Consider the following 23,380-nt stretch of genomic DNA (forward strand, 5'->3'; position numbering starts at 1 on the left):
TATTTTAATGTTTTACTTGTATCCAAACTAGATAATTTCTGATTAGAACCGACTACATTAACAAGAATCCATCCTTCTGTCTCCCCCTAGCAGCAAACTGCCACTATCCTCTCTTCATAAGAAGGGGGGGGGGGTCTTAAACCGAGCGTGCTCTCTTTCCTCCCATCCACGTGTCCTCTCCTCAGTCTGCCGGGAAGCAGAGCCCTTCCTCCTTTCTAAAGACTGCGCCCCCCACAATGCCATGTGGCGCCATTGCGCAAGCGCAGACGGTCGCCTCTTAGGAGCAGCTCGGTCCAGAGGCCGCTGGGAATGATAGTCGGAAGTTGCGTGCTGTGGCTGGTGTCGTATTCCCGAAAGGACTCCAACTCCCGGCATGCACTGTTGGAGGCGACGTGAGAGAGCAGGCGGGCGGTGTGGGTCAGTCGTCACGTGCGGTACGAGGTGCGTGTGCCGTTGATGTTGGAGGAGGAGACGGCGAAGACGCCGACGAAGGAGGCTGAAGCTGCGGCCGCGCTCTCGTCGTCGCTCTGCGCGGCTTAGTCCGCTGCGCCTGTCAGGGAGGCCTTGGAGTGGTTCAGACGGGCGACGGCCACAGCATGAGCGATAACGATGACATCGAGGTGGAGAGCGACGTGAGTCCCACGCTGCTCCCCCTTCCTTCCCCCTTCCCCGGACCTGTCCCCCCCCACCCCGTTGGTCGGTCAGTCGGCGCGTGTCAGGCGGAGGCGGCGGCGGGCGGGGCTGAGCGGCGCTGACAGTAACGCGTGTGTCTGTCTGTCTGTCTCTCTCTTGTTGCAGGAAGAGCAGCCGAGGTTTCAGTCTGCGGTACGTCTCTCTGCCTTTCATTCGCTTAAAACCCCGCCTGCCCCCCCCACCCGCCCTGGCCCTCAGGCAGAGAGCGGCCCGGCAGTCAAAGCTCGACCGGGAAGGGAATGGGGGGAGGGGAATCTGGCATTGGCCTGGCCTGGCCTCGGCCTGAAGGGAGAGCATAGAAGGGGCGTGATGGAGTTTGTGTCCGGGGGCAGAGAGAGAGAGAGAGAGAGAGAGACACGGCTGTGTGGGAAGCTCTAGCTGGGTTGGGGAAGAGGCTGGGCTCTTCCTGCAGTGGAGGAAGCTTGGATAGGTCTCCAGCCTGTCTTGACTTGTGGCATTTGGGGCTTGCATGGGATGGGACTGGGATTAAAGGTGCAGATGAAGGGTGAGCTCTTGAATGTTTGTGTGCTCTGTCTCTTCCTAGAGGGTGAAACTCTGTTGGTTAAGGACGGGTAATGAGAGGCTGTCAGTTTCTTCCCTAAATTCAGCAGGAATCGGGGAGGGCGATTTTGAAAACAATACTTATTTCCTTATAAAGGAGAATATTATAGGTGGCTCTGTAGGGAGTATGGTGATGAGAGGGCCCCAGGTAGTATTGTAATCAAGCACCCTTTTTAATATATCTGAAAATAGCTCCTCCAATTGTGAGTTTTCTCTCTGTCATGTGGTAAATGTGGCAGTCTGTCACAGCATGTTGTGATGAAGCACACGCACACACCCTTGACTGTTGTCAGAGGGATTGAGTGAGAAGTAGGGAATTCTAGTATTTTGGGTACTTAATTTCCTTAATGGATTATAGTGGAAATGCTGCTCTTTCTAGAAAAGTTCCGTATAGGTGCTTATTTGGGCTATTCAGTGGTTGAATATTTTGCTTCAAACCCCACCCCCCCCACCCCCAACCATCTTCAGGCTTTTATAGAAAAGGAATGGAAATTCACAGGACCAGAGATGTCAGTCTTTTGCAGTCTATGCTATGATGCTCAAGTTTCTTTGTTACCATGATGAAAAATCCCTCAACCCACAGTGTAGTATTTTCCTGTTGGAACATTTTTTTACATTGTAGTCTGGTACTTGATGTAAAGAAGTTTTGTTTTTTGTTTCTTATGAATGTTGCAGCATTATAGTTATTGCTATCCCTAGAAATTTGCTCATATCCTGGTTGACCTGGGTTGATCTTCATCACTTTTGTTTACTGAATCTTTTTGGACAAAAATGAACACAGTTGAGATGATTGATACCTGGTGAGCATGGCTTTTAAAAAGAATGAATTGGTTTTAAGCAGCTGATTTTGAATTTCTAAAACATGCTGACAGGTAATTAAATAAAGGTCTTATAGAACCCCAAGAGTGGAATCAAAAACTGTGTCTGCTTAGCTTTAAGAAATCTGTCTATGTTTCGTGCGCTCTGTACACATACAAGGATACTGAAGAAGCTCATTCATTTGAAGGCTGATGCTACAATTTGCTCCACAGTGGTGTGGACGCACATCTCATTGTACAAAGTGGGATTTGTTTGTGAGTAAACATGCATAAAATCAGCTTGCCAGTGCACAGAAATTTCCAAAAGAAAGAGGTAGTAATTACAGGGCAAGAAAAGTGTTTTTCCGTGAGATGGAAAGTAAAAATGTTCAAGCTGATTAGTAATCATAAACATTCACAGTTCAAGAACTGAACATGTTGCAGAGCTTAGGTAGTTGGAAGGCATAAAATAGGAGCACAAGGTGGCCCTCTACAAGTTCATGAATGATCACAGGGAAATATCTCCTGGAGTCTGGCATCAGTGGTGACTTGCTAGGTAGGCAGGCCTTGGTCTAGTACGGAACCTACAGAGCAAAGCGTGTTGTTATTTATAATGCTTAGCATCAGAATCAAGTTTTCCCTCATTGTTTTTTTGCAAAGAAAAGTAACCTTCAGTACAAACTGATAAGTCGTTTTTTTAGTTTTAAGAGACTGAAGGAGGACTTTAACATATTTATGTTAGGATTTCGTTTTAAGTGCTTGGGGTTTTTCAAATGTATAATTAAAACATTTAAATTGAATTTAAATTCAGTTCTTAAAAACCACTTTTATCTGCTTTGAGAGACAGTTTATTAGTTGCTGTTGGCACATGCCTAGTCCATGTTTTCAGATTGTTTTTCTCCACCATTTTAAGACATTAGAAGCTAAACTTAATATTTGTTAATTTAACTAATATTCAAGATGTTTTCAAATTTGTTAAGTAATCCCCAGAAGCCTTTCCCCCTTATTGTGTTAAACAGGAAAACAGTGTAGAAAAATAAAGACTCTTTGATGGAATATAGAACCTTTGAAACTCATTCTGCTAAAGGAGAAAGCAAAGTACAAAATGCTTTCTGTTTTCTTTATTGTAGGTGATCCTAGTAACATGTCTGCAAGCAAAAGAGATGTAAATAATTGCTTCTTCCATTTAAAATATCAGCAGATGTGGAGAGGTGATATCCAGAAATCAGCTAGCAAGATTACTATAACAAATTAACCCAGAAAATACACACTTTGATTTTAAATGTGTTCATGGCTTTTTGTATTTTTAGTATTAAAGGGGAAGGTTTTTTGTTGTTATTTGGGTAAACACCAATGTGCTGAGTCTGCAGCTCATACCTGTCATCTGCTAGTGGTGAAAAGCCAATCATTAAAAAAGAGAAAAGAAAATAACACTTAGCAGTGATAGAGTCCTTTATAGCTTTCAAGGCATTTCACATACACAATCTTAGTAACTTTTAGTACAGACCTATATTTTCATCCCATCTCCAAGCCCATAGTTCGGAGGTAAAGCTTATACTTCAGTCCCTGGCATCTCCAGTTAAAAGGCATTCAGGTTCCTGAAACCTAGCAGAACTGCTGTCAGTAATGGGTTCCATGGATCAATAGTCAAATTCAGTAAGGCAGCCCTATATCTTGATTTGTTCACTAGTATTAACTTTTCCTTGAGCTTATAGGGGGAAATATACTTTCAGTCTCTGGTAATGAAACATAAAGATGAAAGTTTTAAATCTTTTGCTTATAGAATATCCTTATAGTCTTAGATTTTATTAGCTAACTGTGGGCAGGTCAAAATCAACTTCTTGTTTAGGCTTTTCTGTCCTTGTTAATAGGTTTATCTCATCAGTAGTTTGATCTAGAGAAAAAAAAATGTCAGCTTTAAAAGTAGATCTGTGGGACAGGGAGGTAGTGAAGGAGACACAGCCAGGCAAGGCGTTTTGGGTATAGGGCAGCGATAGTGGCTTAGGAGCCAATTGTGGCTGTTCAACATGTCATCTGTGGCTCTTCAGAGTACCAATACCGAATGTCTCAGGAAAAGAGCAAGTGGGGTGGGGGGAGAGCTATTTTCCTTATCCACAGCCTGCTTGAGCTCCTCTGGACACTTTGGAAGTTTCACTGTTGCTTGACCTGATGTGCAAGAAGGTCAAGAGGGAAACCCTGGGTCCAGATACAAAAAGGCTGGCTAAGGTTCAGCTGTGATGGGGACAGATAAACCTACATGCATAGAAGTATTCTGATAATTTAAAACATTATAGTTATATATTAAATATGTAATAGTTATATTAGTGCATGTGTGTGTGCTTAGGATGGTGCATAGGGCATTCAGTAGTCATATGACTCGGGTGATGGCAGTTGCAAATGTGGCTCTCTGCAAACCACAAAGTACCACCGGTAGCTAGCTAGCCCATTTAAGGCTTATATCTCACACTCATCTACAAGTGTAAATCTAGTTAGTTCATCGTTAAATGAGCACTTCAATATGGTGGTGTTGGACTTCAATAGTCTGACTTTTGGAAGTATAAGTCCCTGCTTGTCCTTTTGTTGAAAGAATTCTTTTGCTTTAAATTTTCCTTATTTTTGTGAACACTAAAAGTATATCTCAAACATGTCATGAAATCCCCAGACTTTTTTTTTATTCTTATGGTTGGTAAACGCTGCAATTTATTCAGCTGTAATCAATTCTGTAATGCCTTGGTAGAAATGGGAAGGCTGGGAGGGTGTGTGTGTGTTTTCTTTAACATCTTGAGACTTTCAATTTTTCAATGGAAAAACTGAAAATTTTGATCAGTATTGGGAAATTCATATAAACATTTGCTGTTCTGGAATCAGTTAAATGCTTTCAGAGAGAAAGTTTTACTCAAAATGCTTTGTAAGAAAGTACAGATATGTATGTTACAACACAGTACTATTTACAGCATTAGATAATTTCTGTGTATACTTTAGATATATTAAAGTGTAAATTTATGAATGAACACTTAAAATGGTCATAAGTTCAAGATCCAACCCCCCAGGCATTTTTCCCACGTCTTCAGAATTTCGAGAACAGGACTTGGCAAAACCTAGGCACCTAGTATTTTCAGTAGTCATTTATTTGAAGTGCCTCTTGGTGGTTCTCAGTAGAGAGCTGCTATAGCACAGTGGTTAAGTGGTTTGGCTGCAAATCAGCACTGTACTGGTTAAAATCCCACTACTGCCATGAGCCTAGTAAGTGGCCTTGGGTAAGCCACTCCTCTCAGCCCCAGTTTCCCAGCTGCATTGTGGGGATAATAATAACATGAACTTGTTCACCACTCTGGGTGGGGCACAAATTTGTGTAGAAGAGCAGTATATAAGTGCTTCTGCTGCTGCTGTTGTTAAGTACCAAGCAAAACAGACAAAGCATGAAAAGTTTTGGATTAGGTTTTGTGGTAGCCATCATTAGAAGCTGTGGCACTCAAAATAGAAATCCAAAAGGCTGAAAAATAAGTCTGGCTCCTAAATTTTGAGGTGGCTTATAAAACAGAAGCAAATTTGACAAAGCCTGTTCTAGGAAATCTCCTCTGAATGCCTTGGAGCCATGTCATGTTATAGGTTAAAACCAAATTGCTACATTTCCTCATTCCTACCATTTATACACTGTACGTGGTTCAAAATGCAGCAGGTTACATGGAGTACGTAATGACAGCTTTACTGTCTTCAGGTTGGTTTCATGGCTGTATGGGACCTGGCACCTCTCCTATCAATTCTGAGGCTGATGATTACAGCCACTTCAGCAGTCAGGCAGATGGGACACGGTCCTTTTTTGTTTTGTGAGATTGAAAGCTCTTCCTTTTCCAAAGACCAGGCTTTCCAATCTCAGAATTCCAGACTCACCTTAAATAAAAGTTTAATAGTTAAGGAGTGTTTGCAAAAAGCATAAAGTACACAGGCAACAAGCATTAAAATAAAACCTTACCGCTGCTAGGTAATAAAACTGCCTATCTAAAACTTGAGAGCTAGCTACCTAGGCATCTCTGTATGGTTGTTGCTTATCTTGCCCATCCATTAGAATGCAAGCCGTCTCCCATGCCTGGTTGTTCGGCATAGGGACCTGCTGAGGTGATAAATAACATGCAGCTTTCAGCTTCTCTCTGGCATACTTGCATCATGGTCAAAGCTTGATCAAAGAAAACTAACTGGGTACTGGGTGAGCTGAGAAGCCATCTTTTTCAGGACTCATTGAATCACCCAGCAACTCAAGAGGCAATCAGGACTAAGCTGTTAATTAGTGTTTCAGCTGCATGAAAAACTAAAGAGTTGACATAGAGCCTTCTGAGAACAGTCTCTCCAAGGTGAATCTCTGGGCAACTGAGAGACTGCTCTACAGGTGTTCTACAACCACATATTTGAGCTAGGCTACAAGTATGAAATAACTAAGGGAGCTGTGTAGTCATCAGCTGCTAATCAAAATGTGATAGATACGCATTTTCAGCAGCCAGACAATGAACCATCATGGACTCTGTAGAACGCCAGGTGACAGCCAGGTTTCAAAGGAAAGGGATTGTTCCAGTGTTTGGTTAACTATGGCAGCACTCTAAAACCCTAATCTGCCTGCTTGCATACTTACCTGAATTAGAGTGAGATCCCTCATTAATACTGGACTAATTTCTGTTCAAGTTACAAAGGCATTCAGATCAAGATGCCAGGGTTTCTGTTCTATTTTGTATGTGCCAATATTCATTTTATGGAGTTCTAATGTTCAGCTAGCAGCCTCTTTTGGAACAGAGTAATGTCCTTCTTCTCCCCCCCCCCCCCCGCCCCAAGTCCCCTTTCCATGCCAGGAGTTGAGGTTTTCCTGGACAGTCAGATGGTTTAGAAAGTAGCTGATGAGGTAGTAATGGAGAGTAGTGTGGCAGTGGGCCACCTTTCTCTGATGAATGGAGGCCAGTGTTTTCATGCTATCCTTATTTGGCACTTAGTATGACTTGTGCCAACCAGATCTGGCAGTCTTTCCTAAATGCAATTTGCTTGCTTTGAATTCTTCCCATAGTAAGTTACAGTAGGGCCAGGTGTTATGTCCAGGGGTTGGCTGGGTCTGTTCTTAGACTGAAGCAACAGGACATTTTAACATGCCACAGCCAATAGTGTCTCATCTTTTTCCTGGGGGGAAGGGGTGATATCAGGCTACTGTGGAGAGAAATAAGCAGCTTGTGCTGGTTTCCTTCTTTCCCTAGACTTCCTCAAAATTGAGGAATTCCACAAAATTGATTGACTTTGAAGGAGGAAAAGAATGGTTTGTTCAATGGTCATAACCTGTATGTTTTACCATGTAATTTAGACAGTGATACTGTAGAAGAACAATTTGATGGGGCAGGAGAAAGCCAGTGTTTCTGACTATGCTGCCCCAGTTTGTTCTAGCCTTGGTGAATCTGGTTAACTATCCTGGTTCTCAGCACTTCAGGCAATGCAATCTATTTTGAAGCATCTAAGTACTAACATGGCTCACATCAAGAGTTGTAGCAGCTCAGATGAGATGTATGTGTGCTTATGTAACTGGTACTGTATTTATCTTTGTTTTTGAGTTCTGCTATTCCCCCCCCCCCCGCCCAATCTCACAAGCTTGTCAGTTCCATTTTTCTCTCCAAGGCTTTGATAAAGGCCTGTTAAAAGCATACATATATACTGATTAAACTGTTTTAGGGAGGATAAGTCCACCAATGCCTAGTAGCCATGGTAAGTAAAGGGGACCTCCATATACAGAGTCAGCAAGCCTCTGGATGCTAGTTTTAGGAGACAGCATCAAGGAAGGGCCTTGGCCTCTGTTTCTTGGCCCTCCAGGACAATTGTTTAGGCTGTTATGGGAAACGTCATGTTGTACTAGATGAACCAGTTGCTTGATCAAGCATGACTGCTCTTGAGTACTGCAGGGGGGCTATTGACAGCCGCCTGTACATAATCGTTTGTTTGGCCCTAGCAGTTCAGGCTTTCTTCAGGATTAGTGAGCTATAAAAGGTCATATCCCTAAATTGCATCTCTTGATGTTTTATTTATTTTTTTTAAAAAAAACAGATTTAGGCCTTACATTTAGCACATTCTGTTTTTTCTTTCTACTGTGAAAATGAATTCCTTTCATTTTCACATTACTGGATAGCTTTTCTAATTTTTCATTGTATGCTTTTTTGCCCTTCTGATGTAGTTTTCACTGATAAACTACAGGATGTCAGCGAGTTCCAAGTCCTGTTCCTTGCTCAGGATGAGGATTACTTCCTGATGTGGCTGTAACCTCTGTTATTGTTATCTTGGTAAACATCCAGCTTTTTTTCTGCAGGGGTAGTTCTTGGCTTGTTCTTAGCGTGGGTTGGCAACCTGTATTTCGTAATTTCATCCGAATATCTCAGGGTGCTTTCTCTTTTCTCTTAATAAGACAGCTGTTTGTTCCAAGTGGCTTGAGGCACTCCTCTTTCTTTGCCATGGAGCCTTTCAGTGGCCTGTGGAGGAAGAGGAAGAGGAAGAGAATGGGCCACTTCATTGTTAGTCCAGTTCTGTCTCTTAATAGGTTGCAATGTTAATCTAAAGAGAACTGTTGTATTCTTGGGATTTGTTTACATCTGACACTCAACCTCTGCTGCCTGTGTCAGGAACTGGGTGTGGGATTGTTGCCAAACCTGTGTGACTGCAGGCTGACTTGACATCTGGCAAGTGGAGTTTCATTACTCATAATTTGATTTCACTGGTGCCACCTGAAATTGTAATGAAAACTAGGCACTAGGCAGTTTGAAGAAGAGAAGTCAGAAGTGAGTTGCTGCAAAAATATTAAACTCATAAAATCTCAGTGTCATTCAGACTTGTGTTGCTTTAAAAATCTTAAAAACTGCTTTTTCTTGAGGTGCTGGATCTTTCTATAGCAATACTCATAATTATAGAGGGTTGGATTAAACTCTTTAATGAAAAATTCAGGTATGAGATTTAAATTCCATGTCCTGCACTATATTTGGCTTTAAATAACAATGGCTTATTAGGGTGTCCCTTTCAGTCAAAGATAGTAGATGACTTGTCTGCATATAAAGTTCATTTTAAAGTGCCTGAAGAGATTACACTTCTGTACTTGATAGGGACTGGCTGATAAGTATTGAATATTTGAGCAGTCTCTCAGGGATGCAGTGGGAACAGAGAACTGAGCTATTCTTGTGTATGCTGTTTGTTTTGCTTAAGCAGTCTCTTGCAACTGTTTTCATATTCTTTGCCATTCATAAATTTAGGTTAGAAGCAGCCTTTCTAATTATGTGCATGGCACTGCTGAATAAAAATAATCCAAATGTTTGCGCGTCAGGTCAATTACTTCTAGTTGAACAAGGACACAATCTTTGATGTAGAAAGACAACTTAGCTATGATGCTGTGGCTGAGTCATGAAGTTGCAGCTCCTTTTGTTTCCTGGATTATATGGTTAAAATCAGTTGCACTGGATAAAACTACATTCTGGGGTCCCGCCCCCCAGTGTTTTGGTGATCCTATGAGCTCTGATTGATTTATGTTGCACGTCTTTGTACAGTATTTGGGGATGCTAGCAATGGGAAGGGCCCATTTATCTGATTAATCTGTGGCATAATTAGAATGCTTGAAACTTTCTCCAAGCATTTTGGAGAATGCTTACAGATACAGGCTCTTTGATCTACGAACTGACCCTGGGAACTTTCTGAATAATCATGTGTTGATCACTTACACAAAATTAAATGTTGCAGGGCAGAAGCTCACACTACTTTAACTAATCACAATTGATTTGCACGCTGGACCAAACTGCCTTAAATGGTTACTATCACTGACTCCCTTTATTTCTTCCCCTCAGTTCGCAGGGCTTTGATTCTGAACTTCCTTCTCACCTTATGATGGGCATCCTAGGCCAAGGATGCAGTGCAAGTCACCAGTTGCAAACACTAACATATAGCTTATTCTCCTCCTTGTCTGCCCTAGGCTGATAAACGTGCTCATCACAATGCGCTGGAGCGCAAGCGTAGGGACCACATCAAGGACAGTTTCCACAGCCTGCGGGATTCTGTGCCATCACTTCAAGGAGAGAAGGTGAGTTTATTGAGAGAAGTGATGTTTTCCCTGATTTCCATCTGTGTATAGAGCAGGAATGGCTTTATAGCCCAAACTATTGGGTTAGATTGTATGGTATGAAAGAGCCAATGCCAGTAATTCTGCAAGGGTCTCAGTCTTCTCAAAGATAAGTTCACCATTAGCCTCTTCATCCTGTAAAATGTAAGTGAAGCATCACTTTGCATTAGACCATATATTTCTAAAAGTTTGACAGTCTCTTCAAGCCACTCAGGATTTTGTGTAGCTTTGCCCCTCGTCTCTGTCTGCTTTTAGTGTTGCTTGTCTTGTGACAGCCTCATATATAACCTTGCAGGCCTACTGAAATAGTACATGGACAACAGGGCTCTGTCACTTTATGCAGAGGCTCTGTGGCTTCTGCTTGTTACAGTTGCACATTTTGTGGAGAATGTTTGGTCTCTACTCATCCCTTGTCGAACTCCTTACTTTCAACAATGATGTCCCACCCTGTATATTTAGATGACAGTATTGTACACATTAAAGTGAAGTCTAAAATGGCAAAGGTCATGAAAGACAAGCAGAACCACCCTCCCAACCCCATTGCTTCTCTATACCTTGCGCTTCAGTCACATTATTTCCAATTTGTTAATACCAAAAAACTTCCAAGTGACCGTGGAACTTTAGCTGGTGGCAGAACCTGCTCTTCCACTTGGTTTTCCTGTCCCAGAACAACTAAGAATAGAGTTTGTTCTGCTGGAAGGAGGGTTTCTGGCTTATTCTGATTAATGACTGGGTGGGCAAGGCTGATCTTTTCCCTTGCGGAGGTGTTCTTTCTGGGAGGAAGAGGTTATGCAACTTCCTCGTAGACTGTGTACTGGTGGCAGAGGGTAGGGTGTCCCCTGTAGTCCCAGGGCAGCACTCTCTAATCCTGGTAAGTCTGTTATTCTCTTAGCGTTTTTTCCTGTGGCACTGGTGGTCATTCAGGTCCATTGTATATGACCACTTTTTTCTCTTGCCCAGGTTGAAGTATGCTCAGGACAAAAGAGTTTCCTGAATTATTTGTCCATGAGCACATGCCACCATTCAATCTGTGTTTGGAAAGTTTACAGTAGCATGCAGAATTTCAGCTTGAGTATATGGCAGTCACTTCAGATGTGGATATTTCATGCTGTGGGATGGGGGAGAGAATGACTACTTAAAAGTTACATGATTGTGTGATGTAGCCCTAAGTCTGTTGAATGTGTAAAAGCTGGCTTTCCTTCTTCCATGGGCTTTAAATGTAATTATACTAGCAGGTAACTTGTAGCTTTCTATAGGGCTAACGTGTGTGTCCTGAAAAGGAATGAGGAAATGACCTGCTATTCATCAGTGGCTGGAATAACTACAGAGTTGTCTGCAGAAGCTCAGTACAAGGTACTTAGCTTGATAGACAGCATTTTTTTGTGTGCAATCACCTCTGATGACTCCTAGACATCATCAAGGTACACCCATTTACTACTCATGTCATGTAGACAAAGATCTTCGGACAGATGCATAACATTTAGGTGAACTAAAATGTGTGGTCTGGCTTTCAGTGGTTTTGGTTCTCCCTTGAAAGCAGAGAAAGCTGCTGAGTAGTTATCAGCCTGGAATTTCAGGCTGTCTCATGGAAGGTTGCTGGAAACATTTTTGCATGAGAATTGTAACTGCACCCAAAGTTTTGGAAGCCACGCCACATAAACTGCAAAATACATGTTGGCATGGAATCAGTTCTAATGCTTTTCCTAAGATGTGACTCTTACGAGTTACTCCAGTTTAATCCCACTGGTTTTAGTTAGCTTCGACCGGAGTAACTCTGATTACACTGTAAATTTCTCCCTGCAATGTTGGAAGCATTAAAAGGTCTGTTGACCAGCATCCATGGGGAATAGGATTCTAGTTTATCTGCTAAGCTAGTTGACAAAGCTTTTACCTGGGAACGAGAGGGCAGCAGCGTCAAACGTGTGGCCGCCGTTCCAAGACCCAGCTAGGACCCACAGGCTGCTCCCCCAACAACTTGGTAGTAGCAGATCTGGAAGCAGGTCCCAAACATGCTGGTTAATGGCGTTATCAGTTAAAAGGCTTTTAACCATAAATTTTAGCCATGTAAGTATGCCAGTTTTAGTCACTTATATGTGGTACTATTGAACGCACATCCCCTCCATCTTTTAGTGTAAGTAGTCAGGTGTAAATACTTTATTAAAAGTATAAATGAAGCTGAATTGAAATGCGAGTGATTTGATCAAATTAATCTTGCTTAATTCAAGAAAAAACTCACCTCTTTGTATTCTAGACTTTTAGACTGGCCCATCTCAACAATTTGCGACAGATTTTTAAAAAAATAAGAATTAACAGAATAAAGCAAGATTAAATATATGTATGAATTCATTATAAAACCTTAGCCTTCTACCATTTAAGACTTGGCTTCTATTAATCAGCTAAAGAAACATTTTTACAGTGCTTCTGAAAATTGCCCATAGAAGAAATTAACCTCTGAAGAAGCCACTGAGAATGGCTTTTTTCACATCCTTACAGCTTGAATTTGGCACACTGATAGAATCAAGTATCCTTTATTTTAAGGACCCTAAAAGAATCTTGGCAGTCTCGATGGACATGCCGCCCATTATGTTAAACTGGAAGACCAGTGTTGGCAAAGCACGTGAAAGTTCTTGGTGCATTAGGCAAGGGTCTGAAATTTTCCATTCCAGATAGTGATTTTTTTTTAAAGAAAAAAAAATGGCATCTCTGATACTGAAAGCTGCTTCATCATAGCTCTGCTCCAGTGGGGGTATACTTGGCTGGAATTCCATCTGCTTGAAAATCCTTCTTATGGCTTGCTATTCAAGAAGATAAAATCCAGGCAAGGCAATTATTAAAGTATTGCAGAATTAAATCTTATGCTCTGGTAAGCTGAGGGCTCAGCTCTTTACCATGCTGGGAGTTCTGTGAATGGAATCAGATGGGGGAGGTGGGGGTATATGATTGGGATTGTGGCACAGGGGATAGGGTTTAAGCCTCTCCCTGGAATTGCCTTTGAAGCTGCTGTTTGTCCTAGTTGGACAAATATACAGGTGCTAATATGGGTATGCTTGCCAAACGGGAGATATTTACTTGTGGGTCCATTTTAGATTCCGAAAGTGGCAGGATGAGGGGGTGGGTTCTTAAAAAACAAACCCTCCCCATATGGTATGGACCTGATCGTGGTGGTGGGGCTCAGTGTGATTTTGTAAAGAGAATAATTCTGGGAGTTTTCTGAGCACATTTAATTGAGCTGTAAAATGTGCCATTGCATAAAAAATTGAGACAGATTACCAAACAAGATCAAATCATCAGGAAGAGTTTACTTTCTCTTTGCTTTGGATTCACCAGTCTGTAGTAGAATATGTGTTTATCTAGCCCCTCTGTGTAGGTCCAATTGGTTAGAAAATAGCATTTGTTTTTTTCTTCTCCAGAACTAAGTGACTTTCATTACAATTTGAATTGTATACTACCATATTTGTTAGTGACTTGGAGATGGCCAGGTAGCAACATCTTTGCATTTAGTGTTAAGTACTTTGACAGAGGCCATAAGTTGCAGGTGTTTGTCATGATATGGGAGCATGGACCATGAAGAAGTAGATAGTGCCTCACTGGTGCATGGGAGATGGGAGAAATCCAGTCCCTGGCTTGCATACAAACTGGTCAAGTTGCTGTTGTCGTCTGTTTTTATTTAAAGACGTCTTGTCCAACTGAGCTTGCTCTCTGAAAATAACACTACAGTCATCAGTATGAGAAAAGGGAATGGGCATGATTCTGCCAAAGTTGAACACTTTCCTGTCCCGCTGATTTCAGTAAGAGCATTAAGCATGTGTTTAACCTTCCATTTGACATGAATGTTGTGAAATATTTTAATACAGAAGAAAATTGCATTAAAATAGAACATACACTGCAAAACTGGTGGTACACTAATGCACAGAAATCTGTTTATATTCCTTGGATCCCCCATTGGAGAAATTAGATACATTAACTGATTCAAGCTGGAACCTAGATTGCCCAGGTGAGCCTGATCTCATCAGATTTCAGAAGCTAAGCAGGGTCGGCCTTGGTTAGTAATTGGATGGGAGACCTCCAATGAAGACCAGGGTTGCAGAGGCAGGCAATGGCAAACCACCTCTGATAGTTTCTTGCCATGAAAACCCCACTAGGGGTTGCCATAAGTCAACTCTGACTTGAGGGCATCACACACACAACTGGTTCAGATTGGACATGGGAAAAGCTGGGTGCTATTTACGTATAAGTAAAGACGATAAACATTGTTTCCTACCATGATGTGTTTTAAGAGTTGGGGTGAATGGTTACTGAAGGAGAAATTAATTTTAGACAATAAAAAATGCCAGTCATCAGAAAATGAAAGCTGTTCGTTGTGTGGATTTTTGTAAAAGCAGTGCTTGTAATGCATTCTTGTCCAGTTTTCTTGACAGTGTAGAACAAATAGTATCAACTCCTTAGATACTCTTGATCTCTTTATCACATCAGAACAGATGTTCTGTTAACATGTTGCCAGATGGGCCCAGACTGATGTCTAAGTTTCTTTTTCCTTGTTTAATATTTCTGTTAGAACTGTGGGCTCTTGATTTTTTAAAAAAAAAATTATTAAAAACTAGAATGTCTTGGAATACAGAATGTTAATCTTAAAAAAGTATTAAAATGTGTGTATATTCTGCTTATGTGACCACCATAAACCTGCCTTTGATATTTATAATTTGAAAATGAAACTAAAACTTAACTGTATAATCAGTCTTGTTTTTATGAAGAGAACGCTTCTGCTAATGGAAGATAAAATAACCCTCTGGTGATGTTAAAACAAGGGCTTTTTAAAATGGGTTGGGTAGCTTTTTTAGCGTGTTTATATTTATTCAGGGCATTTCAACTTGTCTTTCTCTAACAAAAGACTTAAGGTGGCTTGGCTAACCAACCCTACTCATGCTGTTCTGCAACAATGTAATTGCTCTGCTCTCCCTGTGTGTACACCCAACTGTTCCATTAAGGGGCCCAAGTCCTTTCTGCTTGTAAGGTTTCACAGCTTCACATGCTGTAGTGAGAATCATTAGTACCTTTTGCACAGTCCTCAAAACAAGGTGCATACAACAAATTCTACTCCCTCTAGACCAATAAAATAAGTCCATTAAACTAAGTGGCTCCAACCTGTCTTTTGGGCACTGACTAGATTCATCTTCAGCAGGACAAATTTGTCTCAGGTGATCAGTAATGAAGAATTTTCTTCGCAGCAAAATTCCTCCAGTCTGTCCTCTTTTCTGTCTAGCTGTAATTCCTTTTCTGTCTAGCTGTGAATTCCCTTTCTTAATAATCTCCTTTGCACGAGTCTCCCAAATAGTGATTTCAGTACAAAAGACATGTTGCCATGCAAACTAGTATCTTCCAGAAGCATTTCATAAATACAAGTGTGTTACAGGGGAATACCCTCTCATACAGCCATGTACTACTGTAAAGTATACTGCCCAATTCTGCATTGTCCCAGTTGTTGAGAGAGCTTGTAAGTCTAACTCCTAATTTATTTATTTATTTTTATGTCCTTTATAGTCTGCTTTTCTCACTGAAACTCAGGGCGGATTACACAGTGTGAGATTAGTACAGTCAGTATCAAGGACATTTCTATAACAATGCAATAGGGTAAATAAATACAAGTTCACTTTATTATTGTCGAAGGCTTTCACGGCCGGAGAACAATGGTTTTTGTGGATTTTCCGGGCTGTATTGCCGTGGTCTTAGCATTGTAGTTCCTGACGTTTCGCCAGCAGCTGTGACTGGCATCTTCAGAGGTTTAGCACCGAAAGACAGGGATCTCTCAGTGTCAAACACTCTCAGATCCCTGTCTTTCGGTGCTAGACCTCTGAAGATGCCAGTCACAGCTGCTGGCGAAACGTCAGGAACTACAATGCCAAGACCACGGCAATACACGGAAAATCCACAACAACCATCACTTTATTATTTATTACATTTCTAACCCGCCCTTCTCACAAGCGGGCTCAGGGTGAGGTACAGCTGTTATAAAAATACAATACAAATATTAAAAACAATTCATAAAACAGTTCATCATAAAATCAACAGACAGATAATAACTATCCCAAGATGGGGTCTTGCCTGTTTATCAGTTTGAGTATTTTTGCGTATTTGATGCCCTGTCTGCTAACCCCAGGACATTTAAGTTCACACTCTGGTGACATATGGAACTTATTTGTATTTAGTTTTATCTCTGCTGCAAAAACTTAGGAAGTTTTCTGTGTGCTGAATGGCAGTTGACAGCCTCTCCATTGCTAAAGAAGTTCTTGGAAACATGAGGAGATCTGCTTGCAAAGTTGCAGGTGCAAGGAGTTACCCAGATGCTGTTGCTCCATCAAACACTGTGTAACGCCGAAGCCTGATACCATTCAGTTGTTTCTGTAAAATAAATGATGCAGGGCTAGAACACGCTTAACAGAACCTGGGTTTCAGTACCTCTTATCCTCTAGAGATTAACTCTTTGCTTTAATGCATCAAAGAGAGCTAATATGCTCCCTGGTCTCCCTGCAGAAAGGAGAGTTGATCTAGCTCCCTGTGTGAAGTAGGACTTTATCTGGTTTTTTTTTCCCTACTATTGCAACAGGCATCCCGGGCCCAAATCCTAGATAAAGCCACAGAGTACATCCAGTACATGCGCCGAAAAAACCACACACACCAGCAGGACATTGATGACCTAAAGCGCCAGAATGCCCTACTGGAACAGCAAGGTGAGTGGGGCTGAACTGGAGTTCATTATGTGTAATGTCCTGGATTGTACTATTTTATAGCTCTGCCATATTTATTTTCCTGTGTTGGCTGCCTAATGATCAGGTCTATCAAGCCTTTTTCTACAATCAGTAAAGCTGTGGTTGCTTGCAAGGACTTCATATGCAAGTAGTATGTCATTGGACCTCTGAAGTCAGTTGAACCCAGTCTCTCCAACAGCTGAAGCTTTTATTGTGAATGGTCTTTTTCTCCTTTGTCAAAGCTTCAGGACTTTGATCAGGATGTGGCCCATAGTTTTGATTGGAGATGCATTGGATAACCATAAGGCCTCTAATTATCAGGCAGGATACTTGTGTCACGATAAAAACAGACTGGTAACCTGTTCACTAGAGATAAATAGATGCCAGCAATCAGTCTTGTGAGATGGAAATATGTTTTTCTACTCTTAGTTCCAATCTTGGCCCTCTTTCTGGCAGTTGAATTTGTAAAAGTGGACAAATGTATTAATGTACAGTGTTAACTGCAAGAATGTATTAATGGAAGATGAAGGATATATTAGTGCTGGCTATTTGTCATATTTGTATTCCAAAGAGCTCAGAGTGACTTACATATTGTTCCCATGTAGTTTCCGATTCAGGTAGGCATAGAACTGCATCATAAGCTACTGGACAATTCTCAAGCCCTGTTTAGACTAGATCAGGGTAAGCAACTCCTGGTCCATGTGCCTAACTGATCCTTTTGCTTGGCATACTTGATTGGGTTCTTGGCCCAGGCATGGAAGGCAAGTCCCCGAAGTGCTGGTAGTAGCTTGGGAGAAGGTAATGGTCATGGCTTAAGCCCGTGCTCACCTGAACCCATGCAGCTGCTGCCCAGGTCAGACACAAGCCCATGAGGCACTGGCCAGACACAGTGAAGCACCACCATCACTGCCAAGTACAATTCTTGTCTCCCTTCCCCAATTTTGTTTGCCAGCACACATATTCACAGTCAATGTGGCATTTTCTGGCACTCAGGCCAAAAAGGTGGCTTACTTCTGAACTAGATACTCTTTCACTGATAAGTGTGAGATTTTCTGTTGCTTTCTTAAGTGGGCAGAATGGTTTGGCTGTTTTTAGTCACCCTTAGAATATTCTGACATAGGTCCCTGCCTTTACATACAAGGCTGAGAGGGTGATCACTCAGTCACCATGGGCTTCTAGTATTTGAATTCATGCCTACTAAATCCAAGTTTAGCGTTCTGTTTATAAAACCCCTCTGCCTCTTTAGTTATCTGATTACTTCTATGCACAGTTTCTATTTAGGTGGTTCATGCTCAGTGCTTGCTGAAAAGACCTGAAATGATTTGTTTGAACACTCAGCCTTCAATAAAGGGGCAGGCTTGCTAGTGCCTGCTTCCAGTAGTGTGTTCAGAAGGCTGGTCTTTCCTTTTCAGACATACAAAGAAAGACATGCTAGCATCACCCCAGACTTGTGCACTGCCATGGTGCTTATTCTTTCACATGTGGATTCTTTGGAACCTAAAGTACAGAATTTTCTGACATTTTGAAGTCGTGCAGAAAAGGCCTGGATTTTTTCCCCAGGCCTTCTAAGGAAAAACAGAAATAAATGCAATGCCAGCTGGCATAGTTTGAGATTTACCATTTTAATAACACGTAGGACTTGGTAGCTAACATATAAATTAGTACAGTTTTAAATTATTTATGAAATACATAAGAAATATGATGGATCAAACCATTGTGCCATTTAGTCCAGCATTCTGTTCCCACAGTGGTCAGACAAATCCCACAGCAGGACGCAGCAGCCAAATTCACCTTGTGCTGCTCCCCCAACTAGCCATCAGAGATATGCTGCCTCCAAACATAGAAGTTCCATTTAGTTGTCAAAGCTATTGATAGACCTGTATCACATGGCAGCGAGTTCCTTGAGTTAATCATGAAATGTATGAAAAAGTACTTTCTCCGCCCCCCACCCCCTAAATCTACAGTTGTGTCTCAGAGTTTTTGTATTTGGGGAGAGGGCAACGGTTTTTTCTTTCCACTTATAGCAGCCCATGCACAAATTGTAAATTCCTTAGTTGTCATCATTTCTCTAAGCAAAAAAACCCTGAACTCCTTAGTCTTTTCTTGTAAGGAAGACTCTGCAGATTTTTGATTATTTGGTCGCCCTTTTTTTACGTTTTTTTCATTTGGACCAACCAAAACTGAACATGTACATGGTACTCCAGCTGCAACTGTACCACAGATCTGTTCAAGAGCATTATAGTACTGGTTGCTTTATTTTCAGTCCCCTTTGTAATAATCCATAAAATAGCATTTGCCACTTTCATTGCTTCCATACACTTAGTTACATTGAACCTTATTTGCCTCTATGCCACTCACACAATTCATTGGTTGCTTTGGTTCTCGCCATCCTGAATAACTGGGTGTCCTCCTCAAAGCTGGCCATTTCATTGCTCATTCCTGAGTCCAAATGGTTATGAATACATTAAAATAGTGCTAGTCCCAGTATAGATCCCTGCTGAATTTTTTTCATTGAAATTGTCTGTTTGCTCCTACTATCCATTTCTTGTAGTTTAACTGGTTACTGCTTCATGATGAAACTCTTCCTTATATCTCATGGTTGAAAAGTTTATTTAGGGGTTGTAGGCGAGGGAAAATATAATCATTTTAATTATGTAACGTGCATAATATATACAAAGAAACCATCAATATCATGGAAAAGGGAATATTGTTCACTAAGATTTAGAAATATTATGTTACACACAAACATTAGAAGCAAGAGACGGGGATGGAAGAGGAGCTCAGAAATTAATCTTCCCTTATGGTATAAGATAATAGGATCTTTTTAATGGATTAAAAGTTAGCTAAATGGAAGGAAGTAGAATGTAGGAATAAATGACCAGTTACCACAATTGAGGAGCAGTTGGATCCCGCAAAGATTAGTACTGTTTAATTTGTGCATAAATTATTTGGAATTGGCAGTGGACAGTGTAGTGGCCAGGTTTGCAGATGGTACCAAGTTATTCAAGATCATGAATACCAGGTCCTGATTTTGAAGAGCTATAGGACAATGTCTCTAAAATGGGTGAGCTGGGTATCAGCATAGCAAATACATTCAATATTCATAAGTGTAAGGTGATGTACATTGGAACAAAAAATCCTAATTTTAAGTACATGTGGGTGGGCTTGGCTGAGACCAAAATTGTAAGAGATCTTGGGGGAGGGGAGTTTATAGGGTATAGCTCAATTAAAATGTCATGTCACTGTGTGGCAGTAGTGAAAAAGGCAAGTTTCATGCTGGAGACTATTGGGGAAAGGATTGAGAATAAAACGGCAAATATTGTAATGCCATCGTACAGAGCCACGGTATAGCCTCATTTGGATTACTGTGAGCAGTTCGGGTTACTGTGGCTCAAAGAGTATTGCAGAGCTGGAAGAAGTACAGAAGAAGATAATGCTTTCTTTCTGTAATTCTTACACTCTACAATAACAGGAGCTCCTCTTATGCTAAAACAAAGGCAAGTCTGGGGCTTTTCAGTCTAGAAAAAGACAGCTGGGAGGGGCATGATAGAGGTTTATAGTATTATGTATAACAAGGCCAAAGTGGGCAGAACTTTTCCCCCCTCTCCCATAATAGTAGAATTTAAGGGGCACACAATGAAGTTTTTAGGAAGTAGAATCAAGACAGGTAGGTAAAGTTAGTCCCCTTTGTAAGCACTGAGTCATTACTGACCCATGGGGGGGACGTTGCATCACAACGTTTTCTTGGCAGACTTTTAACAGGGTGGTTTGCCATTGCCTTCCCCAGTCTTCTATACTTTACTCCCAGGAAACTGGGTACTCATTTTACCGACCTCAGAAGGATAGAACGCTGAGTCAACCTTGAGCTGGCTACCTGAACCCAGCTTCCGCCAGGATCGAACTCAAGTTGTGAGCAGAGCTTGGGTTGCAGTACTGCAGCTTACCACTCTGCGCCACAGGGCTCTATACTCAAGACAGACAAAAGGAAATACTTTACTCAGTGAGCAATTAAACTGTAGAATTCACTGTCAGTAAATGTAGTGATGGCCACAAGCATAGATGGCTTTAAAAGTGGGTTAGACGGATATATGGAGGCCTATCAATGGTTATTAGCCATAGTGAGTCAAGAGAACCTCTGTAGGCAGAGGCAGTGATGGGAGGCAGGATGAAACAAACTACTGGACTAGATGGATCACTGGGCTGATGCAGCAGGCTCAGCTTACATTCCTATAATGCAGTTAACAGTTTTACTGATAACTCTGAAATAAGATATTTCATAGTGAGTTTTCTGCCAAACTTCCCATTTTTCCTTCTCCGATTTTGAAAGAAGTGTGTTCACAAAATGCACTGGGTTGTCTCTCTCCCCCCACCCCTCCCAACCAGGTGATAACAGATGAACATGTGCCATGTCATGGTTTATGTATAATGTTTGCCTTTTCCTCAATCCATATTTCTGTATTCTTGGTATTGCATTTTAGTTCGTGCACTGGAAAAGGCAAGATCAAGTGCTCAACTGCAGGCCAACTATTCCTCTTCTGACAACAGCCTGTACACCAATCCAAAGGGCAGCACCATCTCCGCCTTTGATGGAGGCTCTGACTCCAGTTCAGAGTCTGAGCTGGAAGAGCCTCAGAGCAGGAAGAAACTTCGTATGGAGGCCAGCTAGAAGAGGTCGCTGTTCCCGCTGCCATTAGACACTTGCTGGCTGCTTAAGGACTTTCTTTTCCTTCTTTAGTAGAGGCTCTTGGACTGCAGCTTTCCCAGTTTCTTGTCCCTTACTGACCCCTTCTGAGTTAATCTTAACCCCTGGCTTGGCAGCTTATCCTCTGGAAGACACCAGCCATGGCTTGGAGCAGGATATCGCCCTGTCTTGTCCTGCCCTGTGGCTGCAAGTTTCTAGTTCCAGGAATGCTCGGGCTATCTGATGAACTGACGATTGCCTGTGATTGCCTGGGCTGCATGAGGACAATGACTGCTCCATTTGTCCACTAGAGTTGCACCACTCTCTGTTGTTTTGATCAGAATATTTCTATTTATGTCAACAAGGCCAAATATCCCCCTGAAGAATCTTTGAGAGGGGTGGGGTTGCGGGGAGAGGTTATGCACAGAAGCATTTGTGTATATTCTTGCCTGAAGTGGTGGTGCAGGATTCAGGGAGATGAGTTTTCTTTTGTATTTGGCAGGTGATGAATTGGTATTTATTTCCTCTTATGGAAACTCAATGTGGTCAGGTTCCTCCTCCTGCTGTGGATATTGGTGACATGAAGCTACAGATTCATACTATGAACTTCCTATCCGTTTCTCAAAAATAGAGCCAGCTTTTAAAATGTAAATACACCATAAGCTTTGTTACCTGGTACTAATATGCATCAAAGCGTGGACCTCTGGCAAATGGGCCAGTTACCCACATAAGTTAAAGGGGCATAGGCTGTGAGTGAGCAGAGGCCTCTGTATGTGTGCGTGCATGCGTGTGTGCGTCCTTATATTTTTGTCTTCTTCCCATTCTTGTTTGTGATGTTTTCTGAATTTAGTGTATACAAATGTAGCTTGGTCTCTGTCCAGGTGTGAGTCTATTTCATGGAACTGAAGTATGTTGTACATACTGCCCAAGAATTGTCTTGCAAGTTAAGGCTTCCCTTTACTATAAGACTATAAATAAAAAAAAATATTTTATCCTTGTAAGTGGTGGTAGTTTCTTTTTTGGGACAACTACAAGATCTTTTAGGAACAATATGCCATCATTTCCAAAACACAAAGCTAAATCCAGGTCTGGGGGTAAGATCAAGTGTCCCCCCTTTCTATTTAAATGTGTGCCAGCAGCGGCAATGCTTACAGACAGCCTGAACATATTGGCCAGGTAAAGTACAGATATTACTAAAGCTCAGATTTATTCTAGATCCAAAATGCTGTATTTCTCTTATGTAACAGGCTGCTTCATCAGGGTGCCAAGAACTGTATCTTGGAACAGGTGAGTAAAGGAGGAAATTTGGAAAGTACACCTTTTCTGTTATTGTTCAAAGTAGTTACTTCTACTAAATGCTTTCAGTTGTTAAAAATGTTTGGACCTTTGTTTTGATAAGCCAAAGGTCTGTGATAAGCCTCATAGAAGAGTCAAGTTAATACTGTATTAGACACATAATATGGAAAGGTTGGCAAGATTTCTGTAGTTTAAGAAGTGTATAGGAGGAAGACTCTAAAGAACCACAGCTTATTGTGCTGCAAATAATCAAATATTAAAGGAGCCCTGATAGAAGGAACATTTTTGAAATAGTTCTTTTGGACTGTAATAGTAGATCCTTTATCGGTGCATAATTTTGACTAAGCCTTTTTTGGTGCACAATTTTTACTAAGCCTTCTTAACTGGTGTAATATTTCAGGAAGTGGTACTAGTTCCTAATTTCTAATTTTTTTAAGCATCGGAATTGCAGCAGTTCCTGGCCTGTGCTTCTTTCTGACATTTCCTTTCATGTAAA

At 41.5% G+C, this 23,380-nt stretch overlaps 1 protein-coding gene across 6 annotated transcripts; it reads left to right on the forward strand.

Annotated features, from left to right (window-relative positions):
• The first annotated feature begins 436 nt into the window (after positions 1 to 436).
• Positions 437 to 22,585, forward strand: MAX (MYC associated factor X). 6 transcript variants are annotated; one of them, XM_054972354.1, is made up of 6 exons: positions 437 to 632; positions 799 to 825; positions 10,018 to 10,125; positions 11,421 to 11,517; positions 16,766 to 16,889; positions 21,386 to 22,585. In XM_054972354.1, the coding sequence occupies exons 1-6, from the start codon at positions 610 to 612 to the stop codon at positions 21,571 to 21,573; spliced, it is 567 nt and encodes a 188-aa protein (XP_054828329.1). In that variant the 5' UTR covers positions 437 to 609; the 3' UTR covers positions 21,574 to 22,585. The 6 variants fall into 6 exon arrangements, with proteins under 6 accessions (XP_054828329.1, XP_054828332.1, XP_054828331.1 ...); XM_054972357.1 differs by lacking the exon at positions 11,421 to 11,517; XM_054972356.1 differs by lacking the exon at positions 11,421 to 11,517 and having other exon boundaries at positions 10,018 to 10,124; positions 16,759 to 16,889.
• Positions 22,586 to 23,380: the final 795 nt, after the last annotated feature.

The sequence above is a fragment of the Eublepharis macularius genome, chromosome 2 (assembly GCF_028583425.1).
Source record: "Eublepharis macularius isolate TG4126 chromosome 2, MPM_Emac_v1.0, whole genome shotgun sequence".
NCBI classification, from domain to species: domain Eukaryota; kingdom Metazoa; phylum Chordata; class Lepidosauria; order Squamata; family Eublepharidae; genus Eublepharis; species Eublepharis macularius.